Source organism: Sebastes umbrosus, chromosome 13 (genome assembly GCF_015220745.1).
Source record: "Sebastes umbrosus isolate fSebUmb1 chromosome 13, fSebUmb1.pri, whole genome shotgun sequence".
Taxonomy (NCBI): Eukaryota; Metazoa; Chordata; class Actinopteri; order Perciformes; family Sebastidae; genus Sebastes; species Sebastes umbrosus.
Window position 1 is genome coordinate 2,500,961 of NC_051281.1, and position 22,890 is coordinate 2,523,850.

Here is a 22,890-nt window from a genome sequence, read left to right on the forward strand (position 1 = left end):
AAAGAAGTATTGGGGTTCAATAGCGAGCCCTATTAACGCAGAATGAATATAATTGGGGAGAAAAGAAAAGAGCAATAAAGTAATGAGGAAGCGAAGAGAAAAGAGAGCTATACCGAGAGAAAACTGAGGGAGGGAGAAAAGCAGGTAGACAATGAGGTGAGGGAGAGGAGGATGAAGAGAGAGAGCTGAACGATAGAGAGGGAAAGAGAGAGAGAATGAGGGATGATATTTATAGAGACAAAGCCTGGTGTCTGTTACCTCGGGGGGCTCAAAGGCTCATCTTTCTGTTTTTTTCAAATCAACACTGTGCTTCCAACTTATTGTCTTTCTCTCTCTCTCGGATTGGGTTACTGTCTGCCTGCAGGCCACGTCTCTAGAGGAGAATCAGCCTCTGCTGCAGCCTCATCAGTCGCTGCTCTCCACACTGATTGTGTTTACTGGCTAAACACAAAATGCTTTTCTCTGTGTGCTCTCCTACTTCTGTCTCTGTGAGGACTACAAGGGGGTAGGCTTCTATCACACTGACTATGTTTACATGCACACTAATATTACCAATATGACAATATTGTGAATTTACAGTTCAAAATCCATCTTTTGCAGCTAGAGAGAAGATACTTTACTGAATAGAGCCTGAACGCAAAGACCCTGAATGTAAAAAGCACCTCACGTTAGCAGCCGGTAAGCAGCACAGTCCTGGACGGAGCTAACAGCTAACGTTAACTAGCTCTTGTCCTGTCGATTTCAACACGGATTTGTTGTTCACAATGTAAAATGATCAGGGAATAATAGGGTGTCGATGGGGAGTTTACTGCGTCCCAAACATATTTTCTATCGTCCGTTTTCAGAATTTTGGCATCGGCTTGGTATCGAAGTATCGGTTCTTGTGCCATCCCTCGTCTAGAGATGTGTATCTGCAGGAATAACGTGGGTTTGTGTGTGTGTTTAAAGACGTTTATACTTATGGGTGGATGTGTTACTGTTATGTACAAAAGTACTGTGGTGTGTGTGTGTGTGTGTGTGTGTGTGTGTGTGTGTGTGTGTGTGTGTATATGTCAATTTGATGCGATGAAATAAACCAGATGCATCCAAAAGTCTTGGATGTGTGTGTGTGTGTGTGTGTTTGTGTGTGTGTGTTTTCATGTGGGTACACACTCAATCACAACGTGATGCCACTCTCTAATCACTCCGAGCCAAACAGAAACTAAAAACTCTGAGAAACACAAACAGACAAAAACACTCTGCTGAGGCCAAAAATGACAGACGCCTCGGTTTGTGTACTCTCCTTTTCTTCTTTTTGTTGGAGTCGGGGGGGTGTTCGTGGTTACCAGGTGCTAGATCGACAAAAGTGGAGTGTGTTTATTTTGAAGGAGGCCAACAAGCACCGGGGTCTTCTTCCTTTTCAATCTACCGTTGCCAAATTATCCCCAAACCTCTCACTCCTGCAAATTACATCCAGGTTTCTCTCTCTCTAAATTGTATTTCTCTGTTCCACCTTTTTTCTTTGTCTCCCTCGTAAAATTATACACCTCCCTTTTTCTATTCCTGCACCTCTTCTTTCATTTTCTCCTCATTACCCTCACTCTTTTCTTCTTTCTTTCAATCACTCCATCCCTGAATCCCTGAGAAAACAGATGCTTTTCCACAAAAACCTTGAGAGACACTTAAAGCACCAGATTAAACATCTCTTCAGCAGCAAAGATGGCGGCTACACGCTGCATAATTATTGAGCTGTTTTCCAAAATATGTGCGTCAGTCAGAAGAGAGCTCCCAAAGCCAGAGCATCTCCATCGTGACGTCATATCTATTCCGTATCCGTCAACCAAAACTAACCGCAGCCAACTGCAGCGAGCCAAAACGACAAAACAGAAAACGTTGGAGGGTCAGCGTGGATACGACCTGCAGCCTCCTATGTTAAATCCAGCGTGGTAAACACTACACATCCAGGAAAGGATGGAAACACTTTGGGTTTCACACATTGAACAGGAAAAGCACAGCTAGACAGAGCAGAGCTAAAGCTGCATGCTAACTCCGTCACAGACAGGAAACGTTATCGTATCGCGGTAACGTGGCGGTCGAGCCAGCCGTCGCTCTCATCTCTGTGGTCAAATGGGCCGACGCTACGACTGTAGAGCACCCGTATACTGACATTTCTCCACCTTGGAGAAGTTAGAGGAAGTAGACACGTGGGACTACGTCTGCTTTTCAAAATAAGGTGTTAACAAAGGGAACTGTATATACAAAATACATCTATGGAAATAAGATTGATTGGATTATATTCACCAGAAGTATAAAACATTACATGTCTCTTGTAAATTAAAAAGAAAATGTCACTAATTTGTGAGAGAAATGTCTTTATTTCTTGATTTTTTCAATAATTTTTACTGTATTAATTTAGATATTTTCCAAAGTGAAAGTCCCTAGAAGTGTATGGTTAAACTTTTTCCCATGGTCTAGTGTTAACAAAGTTAACACAATAAATCGTAATATCGAATCGCAATACATATCGAATCGGCAACCAAGTATCGTGATGGTATCGAATCGGGAGATAGGTGTATTATCCCAGCCCCAGTGAGCGCAACTGAAATGACACTAATAATCCCTCATTGCACAGGAACACTGTGTTCACACACGACTACAGTCAAAGTTTAACCAGGAAGTCGATCTGTTAAGTCTGATGGATGTTTGTTTATTAAACAGAACATTTCACAGTGTGCCTTCTTTGGTTTCTTTGTAGTGATGTGTGTTTCCATATCCTTTGCGTTTAACTTATCAATAACATTGATGGTCAAAACTATGGAAATAATCCCAGTTGTAATAAACCAGAATTATCCTTTACTAGGAGCAAAAAAAGAAAAAGAGCATGACTATGCGTGATGAGCCTCTTGTTAGCTCACAGCAGTGATTAGTGAGGAGCCTTGGAGACAGTTAAATGGAAGACTGACAGACACCCACCCACAGAGGGACGGAGACGGAGACGGAGACTGACCCCCCCGTCTCCCTCAGAGAACCTCAACAGGGTGACGAGTGTGTGTGTGATGGGTGGGTTACTGTGGTTGTTAACAGGGGCCCCTAATCCTGGGGCCGGGCTCTAATCCTGCCACCGGTCTGTTGTGGACTGTGACCCTGATGGCGCGTGTCTCTGAGTACCCCCCCCACACACACACTTACCGATACCCTGTTACCCCTCACAGCTGAGGAGACGCAGCAGCTGAAGACCCCATTAAACTGACTAAACACACACATACATACACAACATACACTACACAATCTGACACAATCCCACAGAGACAGATATGCGCCAACACACATACACACAAAAATGCAAACAACACTACCAGGAGGATGCTTTAACACACACACACACACACAGACAGCTGACCACAGCGGCGTTACAATAACAAACAGTTGAGCTACTAGAAATACCAGAGCGGGAGATGAGACCGAAGGCCTGAAAACTGAAACCAACACAAAACACATCCTGCAGATTCCAGCAGCAAAGAGAACCGACAGAAAAATTACAAACATTTTTATTCGTGCCAAACTGCTGCGACCGACCGGCCGGCCGGCCAATCAGATCCTTGATTAGGCCCAAATAAACCTCTGATTACAGCCGCTGCAATCTGTGATTGCTCTGTGATTTCAGAGTCATGCACAAGAGATGGAACAGAAATACAAATAAGCATCTGCAGATTGTACAACAAAACACAACTACTATTTCAAAAGTTTTTTTTTTACAATATCATTAAAATACAAACTCATTCAGATTTGGCACCGAATACATATTTATCTTCACTTTAAACCAGCTGCATGAAGATAATAACTGCAACCACAGTGATCAACCATACAGTAACAGACAGATTAAGAAGATATCTTTGTCTCCCTGACACTGAACAAAAGATGCAAACAAAAATTATGAATGTAAAGAGTTGGTTTTCCACATAGAAACACCACCAGTCGTGATCTCTTAGACAAATCACAACAAACAACCCGTGACAACATGAAAATCACGTTAAATAAAATCACGTCGGTCATCTCATTCAACTGCAACATAAAGTGAAAAACGTTAAATACTATTTTCAGATAGAATTTGTTCCACAACTTAATTTGCAGGAGATTTTAATAAACATCTATTAATAACTTTAATATCCTCCAGTCCTGCTTTTAAAACCACTTAGGTTTCCATACTCGAAGGAAAGGCTCTCACCAAAGTGGCCTCTTTTGTCTCTGTATAATCCAACAATACAATGAGGTTAAAAATACTTCAAGATAACTGAAACTGGATTTCCAAAGTCCTTTTTCAAAAGAAACGACAACCACAGCTTCTCCTTGAGCATCTGTTCAAAACTAAAAGCACTAAATAAATTCAGTACAAAAGCTAGAACCCCATTATTAACCACAACTTCCTGATAAAATGATCCAATATCGGATAACAAACACAAAAAAGTTTCTTGTTCTGTAACTGAACAAAAACTAGATTTACCGCCTCATGGATGTATGCCTCCGCCAACCTGTGAAGTTACAGTTTACATCCATGTCTGTCCAAACTATCATCACTTCATCACACATTCATGTAAAATTGTCATGATTAGCATATGAATTATTGTGTTACAGTAGGCCCCAATCACCGAGACGCGTCACTACAGGCGTGGCTGCTTCAAAAGCACCTCGGAAAAGCCTGTTGGGACAAACAGCGATGGGACAAACAGCGGTGGGACAAACAGCGGTGGGACAAACAGCGGTGGGACAAACAGCGATGGGACAAACAGCGATGGGACAAACAGCGGTGGGCCTGTGGAGCCGCTGAAAAAGTTGAGAATATGGGGCTGATCACACTGAGATGCGTCACCAGCAATACCACTATTTTCCTATGGTACAACTAGGGATGTCACGAGAACCGATACTTCGGTACCAAGTCGATGCCAAAATTCTTAAAACGTGACGGTACTCTTTTTCTACAGTACCGAAGGTACCGTGCGATGCCTATAATCAGGGTCCGAAATTAACAAGCGCTAAATGCGGGTAGATTTTCCGTTTGGCGAGTGACTAACTCTCTGAAGGCTTCTGTCCTCTGCTCTCTCTGTGTCGGAGTTTGACACAAACAACAGCACCGTGCAACAGCGTCGAGATGTTGGGTTTGTTTACTTTTTCAGAGATCCTTTATTAATTTGTTCGAGAAGAGGATTCATTCGTGGCGGAAAAAACTGAACTGAATTTCTATCTTTTGTTGTTTATTGCTAAATCTCTGAAAGGTGGTGTTTTTTTTTAATGTCATCAAAATATAACATTAGCATTTTAAATAAATATTTAATGGTCTAATGGTCTGTCACCATGTCAGTGAATTTAAACTACTGCTTACAATCTGAGGATATATATATAGAGAGAGTGTGTGTGTCATTGACATTACAGTCATTGAGGAATAAAGTCTCATCATTTTCCTTTTTTTTTTTTTACCATGGTATCAAATTGGTATCGAGGACCGTGGAAATTCACTGGTATTTGTATCAACTACTAGATTTCTGGTATCGTGACATCCCTAGGTACGACACGTGTCACATTTTTCTAGCGTGGAAAAGGTTAAGTGAGTGGACCAGTATCAGTTTAGTAATTCACGGTTGACAGATTGGGTTAGTGTAGCAGTAACAAGGTGTAGCTGCAGAGAAGACAGAGGTCATGTAGGTGGAGGTGAAACAGGTGGTGGCAGGTAAAGGCTAAAGGAGCAGTATCTAGCAGCAGAGCAGCTAAAAGGCAGAGTAGTGGAGCAGTATCTGGCGATGAGCAGCCAGAAGCTGTTGAATGGATGCTGAATGAAAGAGGAGCTGACTGGTTTGTTCCACGCCGTTTGTTTAAGCCAGCGTGGGCCGCCTCTTAAAACACACAAGTCACTGCACAAAAATACACATTTGACTTCACCGGGCGGTCCTCTGGACAGTAATACAATAACACGACCCCACTGCAAAGCACCCATAAATCTGCTTAATGGTGCGTCCGAAGAAACCCACGGAAACTAGTGAAAACTTCACAGGCGCCAACAAAGACGAGTAAGATTTCTTTGCCCGACATGAAAAGGCAAACGGTCTCTCTTTGTTTATCATAAATAAACCACCGTGTAGAGGTCAGGATGAAAATGATGGAGGAGAAAGGGTAAAGCAGGACACAAGAAAACTGAGCGGAGACCTCCCTGACAGAAAGATATGGATGGATGGAAAACAGAGGGACATACAGGACAGACAGACGCATCACACATCTGCAGGTTTTGTCAGGTTCATTTAAAGTTTTTTCCTATTTCGTAATGCCGTTAAACCCTAAACCATAAACTTTAAACCGTTGTTTGCATGATCCTGTTTAAATTGATCTAAAATAAAAACCATAATACTTGGAGCATTCAGTCTTTCTGGTCATCACATTGTACGCTCGTGATGACGTCATTATTTTACGTTAAGTGCAAAACAATACATGATGGCAGCGGGAGATCATTGAATACTAAAAAATTTGCATAGTTCAACTTTTGGAGTGTTAAAGGGCGAGTCTATTATTAATTATTATAGTTCATTGACTGATATATCCTTGTAGTTCAAAAGGTTAAAATTAAATGGAAGACAGATTTTGTCAGTGAAACAAAGATAAAAATGTAAAACTGCTTTAACAGGTTTTAAGAAGTTTAAGGTGCAAATGAAGTCATTTAAACTTGAGTGATGGACAAGGTACTCACGGTGAAGAAGAGGTCCATGACGCGGGTGTCCATCAGCGCTTCCCTCCAGGTCTCCGTAGGCTTCAGCATGACGTTCTGCGTGGCCTCGAACATGGCGATGTAGTGGCGCCCCAGTGACCCGCCGTCAGTTAAGGCCAACAACAGCATGAAGAAGAAGAGGAGGAGGAAGAGGAGGAGGAACGGCACACACAAAAAACACCAGCTCCTGTCACTAAGCTGCCTCTCAATGGTGTATTTTTGGTCTCTGTGTGTGTGAGTCTTTGGTTTGTCTGGCAGCAGTTGTTAAGTAACTCTCCCTCTCATTAATCCTGTCAATCTTTACTCCACAAGTTTTTAATTTCTCACCCTCCCCTCTTTGTTTTCCTCTTTCTCCCTCGTCAGCTCTTCATCTGCCACAAAGAAACGTCCGCTCTTTACCCTCTGACTCGCCCTCTTCCCTTCTTGTCCTCCTCTTCACCTCTCCTTCCTACCAGCACTCCCCTTTCCTTGTGCACACTCAGATTTCTCTCCTCTGCTTCCTCACAAGATCTCAGACACACTCCGGCTGCAGCCAATCGAGTCCCTGTGTTGCTCTGCCTCTTTGTCCACTCCTCTGCAAGACGTCCTCAAGGCTCCTTACTGCCCCCGAGACACTCCCTCTCCCTCCTCAGCCAATCACTTCGTCTCTCTTCCCGACTGCTTTCCAAGACTCTCTCTTTGCCTCCATAACACTTCAAGAGCCTCTATCACAAGATTTAAAACTAAACCCATAAACTATAAAACCTTTTTCATCTTGACGTCCCTTTCTCCTCAACAAGTCTTTCTTTCTCCACAGCCCCCACAACACACACCCTGTCTCTACTTATTTTAAACTTTCTCTACACCCACAACAAGCTGCTTCTCAAACCCACAACATACACTTTCTCCCCACGCAGCCACAACACTTCCTGTCCTTATTCAAGTCTCCTATAACACACCCACAACATGCTTTTCCCTTAGCTCAACAAGAACAACCCCCCTTTACTACTTCTTCAAGTCCCAAACAAAGCTTTTCTCACACTTTCCTCAAGCAAAGCATCTTACAAACCCACTCTCTCTCTTCACACACCAATCATTCTTTCCTTCTTCCTGACAGAGGCTTCTTGCCAAAACAAGTCAGCAGATTTGTCTGCCTGTTGATCGCACAATAAATTTACCCAAAAGGTTTGACACATGAGGGGATTCTTTTGCTGGTTTTTGTCACCTTTTTCCTGACTGTGTTTTTGGGAAATACAAACCTTAACTCTTAGCTCACTCTGACTAAAGAGCAACCAATCAAACCCAGTTTTCTGTCCAATACTCTCTCCATCACAAGCGCCTACAAAACACACTCTTCCCTTTAGTGGACTCATTTTATTCCCCCTTAAGTAGCTTTTAAGGTTGGAAAAATCATCTTATTCCACTAATATGATATATTCTGTATCAGCTTGTTAAAGGCACAATGAGGAGGATTTGTGGGTTTGTAAATACAACCTTCAAAGACGACCCCTCCTCCGCGGCTCAACGAGGGTTAGGGGTGCTCGCCAGCGCGTGAAAGCCGAACCTCGGATTCATTCTCGTTATGGAACAAGGCCAGGCCTCTATGAGTTGTTCAGGTCCGATGCCCTGACCAGCGGGGCTATCCTGACCCTAACCAATCGAGGTCAATGCCAAACAAACCTCAAGCAGCTAAGCAATGGGACTACGATCAGGCAGAAAAAAAATGACTTGAATTACTAATCACTTATCAGAATTACTTATCGTTTCCTCTTTATCAAATAATTGATTCATTGTTGCGGCTCTAATTCAAACCCAAAGTGTTTTTTATGGCTTAGATATTATGTATTATTTTGCCACCAGATTACATTTGAAGTTTTACTATTATTCACCAGGCTACGACAGTATTATATTTGATTTCATATTTTATTCCAATATTTTATTGTTTATTTATTTGTCTTAGATTCTAATTAGATTTTGTTCTACGTTGTTTCTTTATACATACATATACATATCTGTAAGGACACAGTTGGAGGGAGCCTGAGATCAATAAACAATAAAAGAACTTGAACACGATCATTTTATATATAGTATAAAGTATGTTTCTCTAAATTTCTACCTGATTTATTTGGTATATTTGGAAACTTTTAAATCTCCAATAAAAATAACTGAACAGTGGTAGATCAGTTATTTTTTTTCAACAGTTTTTATTTCAGTTTCAGTAACTTATACAATATATTCACAATTTTGCCTACGTTTTTTTTTTTTTTTCAGCTGTATCTATCTTGTTTATAGATAATTTAACAAAATAAAATTAAAACTTCACTTCAGCTTGAAGTATTAATGTAATAGAGTAAAACAGAGGTACCGTATAAATTAGAAAAAAGGATAATAATAATACAAAAACATACTGCATGGATTATTTTATTGTCTCCTATCCAGGATATTGGATGGAGACTTTTACAACTTGTTTCTTCGTGCAGGTTTTTGTTTCAATATTTTATACTCTGCAAATGTTATCTTCTTTTACTCGCTGGTAAAAAGGGTAAAGCATAAATCAAATAATAAAAAAATGACACCCTCGTTCTCTCTCGTCTTCCATCACCGACACAAAACACATAAAAAGGCACAGAGACTCGTATCGCTGGCCGGCGGCTCGGTGACAGCAGAAAGGGGGAAACTCCCAGAGGAATGTTTGATCAAAGCCAAACAGCGGCGGAGGCCGGCGAGGTCGAGCATTCCTCCGACACCAGCCCACAGTCACTCCCCATGCGCACACACACACACACATACACACACACACACACACACACACACACACACACACACACACACACACACACACACACACACACACACACACACACACACACACACACACACACACACCACACCACGCTTTTCGGCACAAAGTTGGCACCTGTCTAAGGGTCCGTGTGTGTGTGTGTGTGTGTGTGTGTGCGTGTGTGTTTCTGTCCAATGCTTGGCTTTCAGGCTCTGTTAAAAATAGTCGTGGTGAGGCAGAAGACCTCTATCTGAACCTTTGTGAAGAAGGAAGGAATGAGAAAGAAGTAAAAAGTGTGCTGCAATGTGACTAAGATCAGGTTTATTTGTTAAATGTCAGGGTTTAACTATTTATTCCTGATCAGAAAATGTGTTTATTTATGAAATGCTCCTTCTTTCACTTGCTTTTAAGTCCTCTTGGCCTGCAACTTTCATGTCCGTCTTAAACGAAATTAACCAGATTATATTAAAACTTTTAACTTGCAAATCTCTTAGATCCAAAACAGTAAAAACACATAACATGAGGATACTTTTTTTCCTGCAACAAGTGGGGCTGACCGCGTCCTGCAGCCTGCAGAGGAGGCCGTCTCCGCAGGGAGGGACCACCTCGGAGGCAGAGGTTACCATACAAACCCTCCTAAAGATCATATGACTGAGACAAAACTCACAAGAGACCTCAGGAATGAAAACTACACAGCTACTCCGACTAGTTTACACAGCCGGACAGAGACGTAAAACGGGTCTGACAGGTTGTGACACCAAAAAGACAGAAACGCTCTAAACTAGGAGGAGAGAGACACGACGCCTGAAGATTTCATTATTCAAAATATTTTAAACTTAATCATTTGGATGAAAGGTTTTATTTGTCCGGAAAAGCACCAAGAATTCATCTTTAAGACTTCCAAACTTAATTCGATAACACAAATGAAATTAGATTACATGATATAAAACATTTAAGGACTTGTAAGCAGCTTGCTGAGAAGGAACAAACATTCTATTCTTATTTTATTTTTATATATCTCTTATTATTAATCCCTATTCCTCTGTACTTATTTCTGTCCTTGTGCTGCTGCAGCAGCAGCAAGAGTTACTGGTGCTGCTGGGGATCAATAAAGGTTCATTTCATCTTTTCTTATCTTATCTTAGAAGACTAAGGCAGCATCCACACTAATGCTTTTTCATTTTAAAATAACTTAAGTTATGTTTACATCAAGCATCCACACTACTACAATGGAGACGACTAAGTCGACTAAGATTTCTTTAGTCGATTAGTCGTTTTTTATGCTTTTTTTTCCATTCTGAATGACTTATTTCTAAGAAACTTATGAGCACTGATAAACACAAGATTTAAAGTGATGCTTTTTTGTGATTCTTTGTGGAGATCTGTCGATTAAATCAACTAATCAATTAATCGTATGAGTGTTAGTCGACTAATATCTTTGGTCAAGGACAGCCCTAGATGACGCAGACACCCACGTTCGCTTCCTGATTGTGTCTTATCGTCACCACATGTCCTTCCCTGATTCGTCACACCCCTATCACATGACGCTTTTCCGGAAGAAAACAAATTATTAATAATTATGGAATTATTTCCAATAATAAATATATACATACATTTGCATAAAGCAGCACATTTGCCCACTCCCATGTTGATAAGAGTATTAACTACTTGACAAATCTCCCTTTAAGGTACATTTTGAACAGATACAAAATGTGTGATTAATTTGAGATTAATCGCAATTAACTCATTTAATCGACAGCCCTAACTTCATAATATGTTTAAGCAAAAAACGTCTAGTGCCACTTTTCTTTCAGTTCTCATTCATCAAACTATAATAAAACATTTATGAACTGTCCCGAAAACATCTCACGTAAACTGAAATGAAAGTTTAAACTACTTCTTCCCGGTTGTTTAAGTGTTCACTTCTGAATTCTGAGGAAAATCCAACGTGCTGAGATGACAAGTGAATTTACAACTTCAACCATGCTACCCACTGCTGCTGCTGGAAAAAAGACGGACTGCATATGTGTGTGTGTGTATGTGTGTGTGTATGTGTGTGTGTGTAGTGTGCATGCCTCCAGGATGAGTAATGTGCGCGGAGTGACTAGGACATGTGGCTGTGGGTTTGGTGGGTTTTTAAAAGACATCACCTGCTACTATCTCAACCCTTCCAGCAGGCTCAAGAATAACTAATGTGACACGTCAATTTTCCACTGGAAAGATAAGACGGACTGATGGAGAAACAGACGCTCCGACACACATTCAAACGGACCTAATACGCAGCCGATGTGTGCGACCACGGGAGTTTAAAGTGAAGAGATTCACACACGTTTAGTTCCCACATGCGGTTGCCAGCTTTGCAGACGCATAAAGACATATTGTAATATGTTAATTAACACCAGCCACCGGTCACATGCCAATAAGACGGCTGCTGGTAGTTACTGCCAGTTACTTTGGCAGAGAAACAACCAGCATTTCAACTTCAATTTCCTGCCCTGATTCTATTTATTCTATTGACCAAAGCAAGCCAACGTTAGTTCGGATCCACATCTTCAGTGACAGACACTGAGACGTCCAGTATTTATGGTTCTGCATGTGAACCTTTAGCTCAGGTAGTGTGCGTCAATGAACGGTGCTCCACTTCAAAGCATTGAGGGGGAGCATAGTCGCAATAAAAAGCCTTCATTCTTTCCTTCATGGGCTGTAATTCAGCATGCGGTGCTGCCATGCAGAAACCAACCACATGACTACAAAACAGTAGATGTGGGCAGAGCCCCGTCTGAGTTCTGAGGAAACCAAACAACAAAATATGTCAACGCTAAAAATTGAATCTCGTCATCTTTGTGTGTTTATTTTGTTACCACATGCTGACAAAAGTGTAGTAGCTATAAATTAAACTCTAAAGAAAGCTTCACAGATTTGATTTGTGTTGCTTTGTCACAAACTTTATTTATATAAACAAGACTAAAGAGTCTACAGTCATGCTAGCAGCTGTACTTCAGCACAGTGGTACACTCCGTTATTACAATTTTTATACTGTTTTTTGCAAATTCATTATTAATCCCTGATGATCCGCCTCAAGTTTCTCACAAAAAACTAAATTTGACAAGATTACACTTGAACACATCATGATAACGTTATAATTTCCCTTCGCCCAATCCATTTTTACTGAATAGAGCCTGAACGCATCATAATGTTCACCATGGAACATGCCAACATAGCCAAGCAGGACTGCACTTCTACCAGCTAACGTTAACTAGCTCTCCTACTGCCGATTTCAACATGAGTTTGTTGTCCACAATGTAGTACTATCAGGGAAATTATCATCCCCAGGACGACGGGACGCCGCTAGTCTTGAGCCCTGACGGTACCTGCAGTATACTGTAGAAAAACGAGTACCATCGTGCACAATCCTGGCATATTCCACAGTGGGAGCTGGCCCTGCTTCGGAGCCGGGGTTAGCATCGAGGTTGCGGGGTTCTCCCCTGAAAATAGACTAAACATGGAGCTAAAAGTTGCTACGGTGAAATAGCTAAAGGGTGAAAACTTCTTTGTCACGTCACCAGAATGTAGACATTAGTCACATGTTCCAACAGACATTTAACCCAGGGCTAGTAGAAGTGCAGTGTGACTCATATAGCCCTGGGCTTAGGTTAAACCTGGGTTAACAATGTGTGTGTGAAAAGGGGCTATCCCAGGGCTAAGGATACGCAGTGTGAAAAGCCCTACACATGTCTGTACCAAACTGTCTGCCAATCCATTAAGTAAATATTGAGATATTTCACTGGATAACTGAACATATTGACCAGGTGATGGGGCTAAATGAAAACTCAAAGGATTACCAAAGTAATTAGTGATTTCATCATGGATATATGTACCAAACTTCATTAAAATCCATACAATAATTGTGGATACATAAAATCTAAACATGTCCACCTCATGGTGGCACTAGAGGAAAGTCAGTAGGATTCATCCTCTGGGGAACATGAATGTCTGTACAACATTTTATGACAATTCATGAAATGCCCTTTGCAATATTTCAGCCTGGACTTGCACACTTCAATTCCTTAACTGCACCGTCTATTTTATATAATTGAAGACTATTTTCAAATGCAACACACACATACAGTATTAAATGTATTTTCCTGTCTTTCTAGGTAGCTGTTGGTTTCCTTTCATTTCAGCGCGGTGGTGGTATAATTAGCAGATCCTTGAAACTTGTAAACCATCATAGTCGGTCTTATTTTGTATGAATGTTGGTCAATGTCACCATTCAGCTCCTATTTCTATTTAATATGCAGGTGTATTTGGATCTTTTTGCTCCTTTCTGTCTCCTTCCTGTACTCAGACACATGTTTCAAAAGTCTAATACATGTTTAATTCTCCACAAAAATGAATGGAGACCAATAGATGCCTGCAACAGTGGATTGTAATAAACAGGCTAAGTTGTGCAACACGCTGCCTGGTATAGTTCATTAAGCCCCTGTACATCAAATCAAAGCCGGCTTCACATTTCACATTCCCAGCTCCTCTTTGGACCACTTAAAGTAGACAATCTCAGCGATCTGAACATCTTGCGGTCCTGAGCGACCTTCGTGGCCGCGGGTCGCGGATTAGCGAGCTTCTCCTGTATCCTCTATTCATTACGGCTGATCCTCCCGACTTGAGGATGGACCCGCGGCGATACAGGAAGAACCGGCTGAGCGTCTGCCAGCGGCCGTGCGAGGAGCGCGGCGCTATGCTAAGGCGCGTGGTGGGGTTTAAGTGATATATCCTGCTTTAAGTCTCGCCTGCAGCCTCGCCATGTGAAATAACAGTCCAGGAATACCTCCTCACTGACCCACCCCCCCCCCCCATCCCTTCTACTGTTGGGCCTCCATCTGTTTAGACAGCAGTTGTCTTTAATTCTCCCACTACTGAATCAAACCAAGAATATATCAATTATGCCACTGTGCTCAACGCCAGCTGGTTTCTTTGAGACCAGAAAGTGATGACAGCCTGCCTCTTTTTATGTGTACAACAAGTGCCATGTTTATTATGAGTTGTAAGAAAAGAAATAAGCCCATCTTGCACAGTTGTAGTCGAGGAGTAGCTGAATGAATTCAGTGACGTCTCTTTGCATGGCATCATTGTTATAATGGTATTATCCACTGTCTAATATAGAAAACATTTTAGGCGAGGATAAAAATGTACATGTTTCCTTTGGTTCATCACAGTTTACTCAGGCATAGTAACAGTCACAATGTTACTGACACTGGGGATGAATTCTCCGAGGTCTTACCTATCCATAGAGACCGAGATCATGCATATAGACCTGGTAGTAGTTCTACAGTGTTGAGAGTCCTTGTGAAACAGAAACTATATACTTTAAATCTCACACAACTCAGATGAAACATGCTCCAACTGAATGTGCATCAGCATTCTGTGAATACCCTCCGTCTCGTGTTTAGACAGCAGTAGTTGAAGATTCTCCGTACAGGTCAGGGCCAAGGCAAACATCCAGCATCAGCTTACACACTCCAAATCCCAACCTTAACCTGAGGGCCAACCTGCCTATAAATTGACCTCCGAGTAGCTAATGAGAATACAGAGCCGGTGTTAGGCTGACAGTCGTCTGTTCAGCACAAGAATAACTCCTGATTGAAGAGGTGATTGTTGCTCGGACACGTTAATGCCGCTTATATTATGTCTCACTAAAAATAAATACTAAAAATGTCTCTCTTCTTCTCTGATGACAAAGTACTTAATAACAAGTCAAGTAATGCCGGGTACACACTACACGAGAATCAAGCTGGTTTTGGGCCCCGATTCCTCCTGACGATCGTCAGCAAAGCCCTGATTGTTTGATGGTTTTAAAGATGATCATTCTAGCTGTTCCTGTGGTGTGAGAGTGTTTTTTACTTCCCCTGATCGGCTCACAAGTCCATCCTGGCCGCACCGATCTCAAATCGTAAATATTAAACATGTTCAATATGTACGATGGGATCTCCTGTTGTGTGTGGGGAACCCCGAGGACAGCTGATGACGCAGTCACGTGGGAAAGAACGATAGCCAATAGAGAACCAAGCTGACTGAAGAAGGAAGGACAACCACCGCTGTAGTCACGGCGGCCGCGGCTAATGCATGAGCTAATGCTAAACGTGAAGCATAAAGTAGTAGCGAGATGGAGCTCGGAAATGGAGGACCAGCTTGTTGATTAGTGTTTATTTAACGTGTCTCCGTGACTTCATCCATCCAATCCTTCATCAATTTTCAGTACAAAGTAAAAACTAACATCACTAATTCTTCCTGCCCGTCGTCCGTGTTTACACTAAAGTCACGTTTGATCGTGAGCTATTTTGCAAGATTTCCGGAGTTGGGACTCTTGTTGTTGATGAATGAATCTGTTAGTATGTGGTGTTTTGTTTTGGCCAAATGGTTGCCCTCCACACACTATAGGAACAAAACCCTTGAATTTAACAGAACATGTCGTTATGTGTGGGCCAGCCTTTAGTCGACTAACATTACATTTCTTTAGTTCATTAGTCTTTTTTTTGTATGTTTTCATGCTGAATGACTTATTTCCAAGAAACTTCAGAGCCCATCTCTGGTAAACACCAGATTTAAAGTGGTGCTTTTGTGTGAGTCTTTGTGGAGAAACTCCGTTTTACAGATCTGTCGATTAAATCAACTAATTGATTAGTCAACAAAATCGTACGAGTGTTAGTCGACTTAGAATTTCTTTGGTCGAGGACAACTCTATTCTGGTTATATTTTACTGCTTTCTGGCAATACTGGATTTTTTTACATCAATGTGATAATGTGCCTTCATTTTCAAGAATGAATTAGGAAACTAAGAGTTTAGAAAGATAACCAGGCACCAGCCTGTCCTCAAAACTCATCAGTAAAGTGTTCAGATTAATTCTGAAACAACCAATCAGGAGATTCTAAAGCCTTAAGAGACAGACAACAGTGCCTCCATGGAAGGCCATGCTTTAATCTGAAATAACTTGAGTTTTAGTGAGCTGATACACCGTGAAATCTACACATTCCTCTCTAGTGAAGGAAAGAACAGATGGAGAAAGAGAAAATTAAATGCTACCGAACAAAAGCGCCACCAAAAAATGAATTTAGAGATTCCATCAAAGACATCTAAACAACACGAAGAGGATCCAGATATGTAGACCGACCCAGCAGAATGGAAGGTGATCTATCTGTCAGCTCAGACAGCCATTTACAGCACCTGACTGCCGCCGCGGCCTGGAGGCCTGACCGCGACCCCGAGCAGAGCCAAGCCCGGTGTGGAGTGACACGGTGTCGCACCGACGCCCGGGGAGTGTGCCTCCACCAGATGACACCAGGGCCGAAGGGTTCAGACGGCGGCGAGGACAGATGACATGCATGCCGCTCGGTTTGTCTAAGAGAGAAACGCCTTTTAAAAAGGCTCTTTGAGGAGTGTGTGCTGTCGTGTGTGTGAAAGGCGACGGCTGTCAGCCACGCAATTAAGGAGAGGCCCCCTGATACCGGCGCTGGCGTGCGCTCGCATCGCATCATACAAGCGTGTTGTGACACTTGCAGACAGGCGGCCACACTCATTCAGGCCTCCCAGCGGCCTTCATCAATCTGTTCTCCTTTTCAACAACAGCCCAGACACTTGTAGGCTTTACATGCACTCACATGCACACTGAATTTCAAGGAGAACGCCACTTGATTTGAGAATTCATGTGTTATTTTTATGACCTGAGACAATCAACGTCAAGAAACCAGAGAACTAACAGCTCTATTTACAGGTAACCATAGTACTCTGGGGCCTCATTTTGTTTATGAATTATCCAGCTACTTAATGATTTTGTGAGGGTATATTCAGGTTGCAGGCAATGACACTTAAAAGTCTTTAATGCAACTGTGAAAATGTGACCAATTTAAGACGTTAAAAAAGAAAACTTTATTGTGTTCTGAATCATACTGATTATATTGTCTCATTGTTTTATTTTATTGTATCTATTTTTTTTTATCTTATTTTTGTGATGGCGTATTACAGCCATTGTAGGTCAAAAAATAATAATTACAGAGCCGGGGGAGGGGGTAATATTCCGAGAAAAAAAATATCTGAATTTCCTAGATTAAAGTCGTAAATTAAAAAAAAACTTGGATAATCTCTGAGATTAAAGTGGCAAATTTACAAGAAAAAATTAAAATATTAGCAAAATTATAAATTCATAAATTTACAAGAAAAAAAATTGGGTATTCCCTGAGATTAAATTGGCAAATATACAAGAAAAAATTTACAAATTTGAGAGATTATAAAATCATAAATTTACAAGTAAAAAGCTTGGATATTCTGAGATTAAAGTGGCAAATTTACAAGAAAAATTTACAAATTTGCAAGATTATAAATTCATAAATTTATGAGAAAAAACTCACATTTGTAAAATTATAAATTCATAAATTTACAAAAAAAAACGTGGATATTCTGAGATTAAAGTAGCAAATTTACGAGAAAAACTCACAAATTTGCGAGGTTTAAATTCATAAATTTATGAGAAAAATACTGGTTGGTATCAGCCCGATATCGGTAAACTAATTTCTAGGTATAAATAACCCTAAAAAATGTAGAAAAATACCCAACAAATCCAGGTATTTAATCACATTAATGCAATAATGATACCATCCAAAAACAAAAGCCATGAAGCATTAATACACCCTGTCATATTAAAGGGTAACTTGGTACAGTAATTCATATAAATCACAACACCTAATCGTATCGTAGCAAACTTATTAATGCTGAAAAATAAGACCTCTTGTAGCTGAATTAAAGATATTTAATAATCAGTATCCTGCTTCAACCTCATGTACAGTTAACTACACACCCAACACTGATAATAAATTAAACTGTTGTATAAAAACTGACTGCTAATACACACACGCAGAGGACTTAAAAGTGCGTCTTTGAGAACACACACATATCGAACCGAGCGTGCCGGGCATACCAAGGGGAGCCTCAACAAGCCGAGGCGGGCGGCTGGAATGATACGGAGACGGATGGACACACAGACACCTCTTTGAAAGTGATACATGGCCCGGGCTGGCAGCAGAGCGCCACTCCACAATCCCCTCAGACAGGCAGAGAGGACGCCAGGCTGGGTGGGATTTAGGCCGTAATGAGCCTGGACCGTGCACACACACACACACTCACTCACACACACACTCTCACACACACACACACAGACACACTAAGTGCCTAAGTTCGCTCAACAATGCGACCAACTGCAAAGATAATATGGATGTGTGCCGCACTACAAAGCAAAACTGACGGTCAGATATGCATTCCTGGGTATCACATATTTGTAGAGCGTCACACACACACACACACACACACACGCACACAAACATGCATACTCATATACACAAAAAATCTTCATCTCATCTTATCCTGCTGTTTTAATTCTATTTATTTTATTTTTATGTTTTTATTGTTTTAAGATAAATGTTATGATTATCTGCTTTTGAGTTCAGCACTTTGTGTAGCATTTTATGCATGAATTGTGCTATATAAATTAAGTTTATTATTATTATTAAATAAGCACACAAACTCACAAACTACTACAATTAGGAGGACATTCCACTGACTTTCTAACCCCAAACACTCTTCTTTTTACCTAAAATCTGCTGCTTTATCAAAGTGAAAAAGACCGACTTCTCTCTCTGGAAACCTATTTTCATTTTTCTACACAAACCTTTTTATAAGCTGGGTCTCATTTTTGTACTTTTAGCCATCAATATTGGGACTTTGATATTTACTTCACTCCAACAAAGTCAAAGTTAAAATCTGCAAAATAGGGCTGGGTTTATAAAAATTGATTTGAATGAGACGACCGATTCATAAAATCCAGAGATTGTTTTTTTTAATATATGCCTTTTCCCGTGGATGCTTTAGTCTTCAGCTTCAGCCTTTTGTTTCTTCGCGCAATGAGATCAGGCTATATGAAAGACTAGCGAACCTCAGTTGAATCAAAACATGGCAGGAGTTACTGCCACTGAAGGCAACGCCAAGCCTTAAGGCCGATATCTGGTTTTCTTCTTTGGATTTAAATGACTATAAAGGCAGAGAAGAGCTGGACAAAACCAAAGCCGTATGCAAGATGTTCAAAATCCTGCTGTAGTGTGTTAACGTAATTAGTGATATCTTTAACAATGCACCATGTTAGAGGATTCCTTGTCCAATTTACAGCATCTTTCATATTCCAGCAAAATGGGTATTGTAACTAAAATATCCTTCATAAAAACGATACTGAGTCAAATCAATAAGGTAAATCAGCCCTACTGCAAAATAAAAATAATTTCTATGTTCACCTCGCATTAACTTCCAAATAAGTTGTTTAGATAATGTTAAAATAGTTAAACCCTCCTGATCATCTGACTGCTTTTTTTTGTTGCTTACATAACTGTTGGCGTGTCAAGGTGCCTGATTTCAGCAATAAAACTGTTAAATTATGTCTCAAACCAATAAAAGTCGATGGCTAAAACTACAAACATGATACCACTGGGATTGTCTGAGTTTTAAAATTTTATTCTGTACCCAACTAGGCATAATTACTCTGTAAATTGTATATGCCAACATGTGAAATGGAAAGCCATAAACTGCACTTAATGTGTTGTTTTGTATGTAACTGGGACTGACCTGTTTTTCCCCTCGCCATGCTTTTGCAGAATTTATCCAAATTTATGTTATCCTGACCTTTCCAGGTGTTCCGACACCCCGCCATCCTCTGACAAAGAAAGGATATGATTGGGTGGCAGGAAGTTCCAGCAGAGGACCTGGTTGGCCAGAGCCAGGTAGCGCTGGAAGACAGACGACATCTGGGCGTTGAGGTTCTCTCTGCGGCTGAACTCCTGCAGCACCTCCATGGTCAACATGAAGATCTGACGCAGGCCGTCCTCCTGGAAACGAGGGACGGATGGGAGAAGAATGAGTTGAGGAATAAAAGTGTTAATTAACGGCACGTGAAAACACAGAACAGGAAGTGAGGTGGGGGAACAAACCTGGAACAGACGCTTGCAGCTGCCGTGGAACTCCATGCTGAGTCCGATGCTGCTGGTCTTACTGGAGCTGGAGAACTCGCTGAGCAGAGCGGTCAGGATGGAGCACGCCAGCGTTTGCTGCAGCAGAGAAGGTAAACTGAGGTCAAACTAGAGCAACGGTCTTCAGTCAAGACCCAAGAAGGAGGGAGGCTTCATGTGCATCATGTACAAAGACTGGTCCCAATTCCATACTTCATACTAATTCTAAGCAAGTAGTGAGTATGTGTGTGTCACACTAGTGAAACTACAAAATTAAAATAAGTTTACTGAAGAAAAAAAGTCTAGTATAAGTGCTCGAAGTGGGCCGGTACTCACCGGTACGCCATACTGACACTTCTACATTTTACTCCTTGGCGTACCGTGACTTTTTCTTGCGTACCGGCACGTCTCACAAGCTGCCGGTACTCTTCTCTGGCCTCTCCATATCAGGTTCTCTGGGAGATTCATAATCATACAGCACAAGCACCAGCGTTTTTGCACCGCCCCTCACAAACCGTATGTGGAGAGCATCTAGACGAGCCGAAGCACGGCACGGGGGAGGAGGAGGTGAGAACGACGCTGCTGTAATTTATTGATAAAATATGTCCTTCATGTACCTTTTTGTAAAATAATTATAATAATAATATATTATATATTATATTATAATTATTATTATATTATATATATATATATAATAATTATTGAACTGTTTGTCATAACTTTTTTTTTTTAGCTGTGAACAATTATAATTATTATTATTTAAAAGAATTCAATGTTCAGATGAAGGCTGTTGTATGTGTAAATAATAAAATAAGTATTCAAATATAGTAAGGTTTTGTCTTTAAACTTTTTTGTTAATGTAAAATTGCATAGTTTGAAGTAAAAAACGTTCACATTTTAGGAGCATCCTGACTGCGACGCTGCTCCTAAAACCTGAATGAAGAGCTCACACAGCTCAGCTCTGCATCCATACCTGCCTGTCTGGTTAGCTGCTGTTGATTCCAGGCTATAGGCATCCCATAATATATTATAGAGCGATGCTATAGGCTACAAATAACACAGGAAATCACTTTAACTATTAACACTATGGGTAAATATACAAACACATCACCTTAGCCCTATAATGTTCCAGTTGTATGTTCTATTTTTGGAGAATTACAGGCCTACTATAGAAGATGCATAACCAAAGAAAAATAAATAAATAAATAGCAGCAAAATATTGCTGATACCGGTAGATACCGGCGCCAACATGTGAATAGGGCACTACTACTACTTCAAGCACTGTCTAGTACGCAGCTTGATTTTTTATTGTGCCGTTGATGTACAGTATTTTCCCACAATGCAGCACACAATGGAAAAGGAGCAGCTGCAAAGCATTAAAACGCGTTGCGGTTGGTGGTGAGACAGCTCAGCGAAGATCTAACAAAACAAGAACTAGTGTGAAATCTTTGGAGCAACATTTTGTTTTCTCTCTTGTGAGGATTACTTGGTTGTGACGCTCCAGAGTCAGCATGAAATCGACTTCTGTCAGCGCCCATGTTGCATCATTTCCTGTACAGTACATTGATTTTCTTGGTTCATTAACTGTAAAAGTATATACTAGAGTATATTGTTTACTGTGTAGTGTTAGTATGTAGTATGGAATTGGGAGACAGTATAGATATATTTTCATTCTGGTGCACATCAGACATCCATTATTTGGAAAAATTACAACTCTAACAATCTATACATGGATAAATGATCTCTGGTAAGAAGGTACAAACATCATAGGTTATTACATATGGAGGACGGAACCAGCCAAAATCAAAAATAAATAACTTGATAAATAGATTAAATTTACCAAAAATAATATTAAAAATAAATGTAGGCATTAATTAATTGATAAAATGTGACATAAATTGATATTTCTGTTTTAATTTGCTTCTTTATTTATTCACATTTGTATTAATTCTCCTATCTATCTACTCTTCTTTTCAATTTTCTCTTTTATTTATCTTTTTTAATGAACTTTTGATTTTATTTTTGCATGTATGTTTTATTTATTTTAAATTATTTTTTAAATATGTATTAATTATTAAATGTATGTATTTATTCATTTATTTCTGTATGATTTTCCCTTTATTTATCTCTATTTATTTGCTCCATCCTCCATAATTACAGTTCATTTAAGAATAGAGCTAGTGCTAAAAGGTTTAGTAGTTACAGTAACCATAGTTACATTTGCAAGTCACAATCTCTCAATTTTTAGGATGCCGTTAGGGCTGTAACTAACTAGTGATTAATCCCTTAATTATTTTAAATGCCATAAAATACTAAAATAAACAGTCCAAAATCCAAAATATTAAATTCAGAATTATAAATG

General features: G+C 40.4%; 1 protein-coding gene across 1 annotated transcript in view; it reads right to left on the reverse strand.

Annotated features, from left to right (window-relative positions):
* The window catches only part of xpo4 (exportin 4), a 60,459-nt gene that overhangs the window by 28,711 nt on the left and 8,858 nt on the right, over window positions 1–22,890 (reverse strand). The window contains exons 5-7 of the mRNA XM_037789827.1: window positions 20,511–20,627; window positions 20,255–20,408; window positions 6,710–6,822 (exon numbers count right to left, since the gene is read on the reverse strand). Coding sequence (XP_037645755.1) covers window positions 6,710–6,822; window positions 20,255–20,408; window positions 20,511–20,627 — 384 coding nt within the window. The remainder of the gene's footprint in view (window positions 1–6,709; window positions 6,823–20,254; window positions 20,409–20,510; window positions 20,628–22,890) is intronic.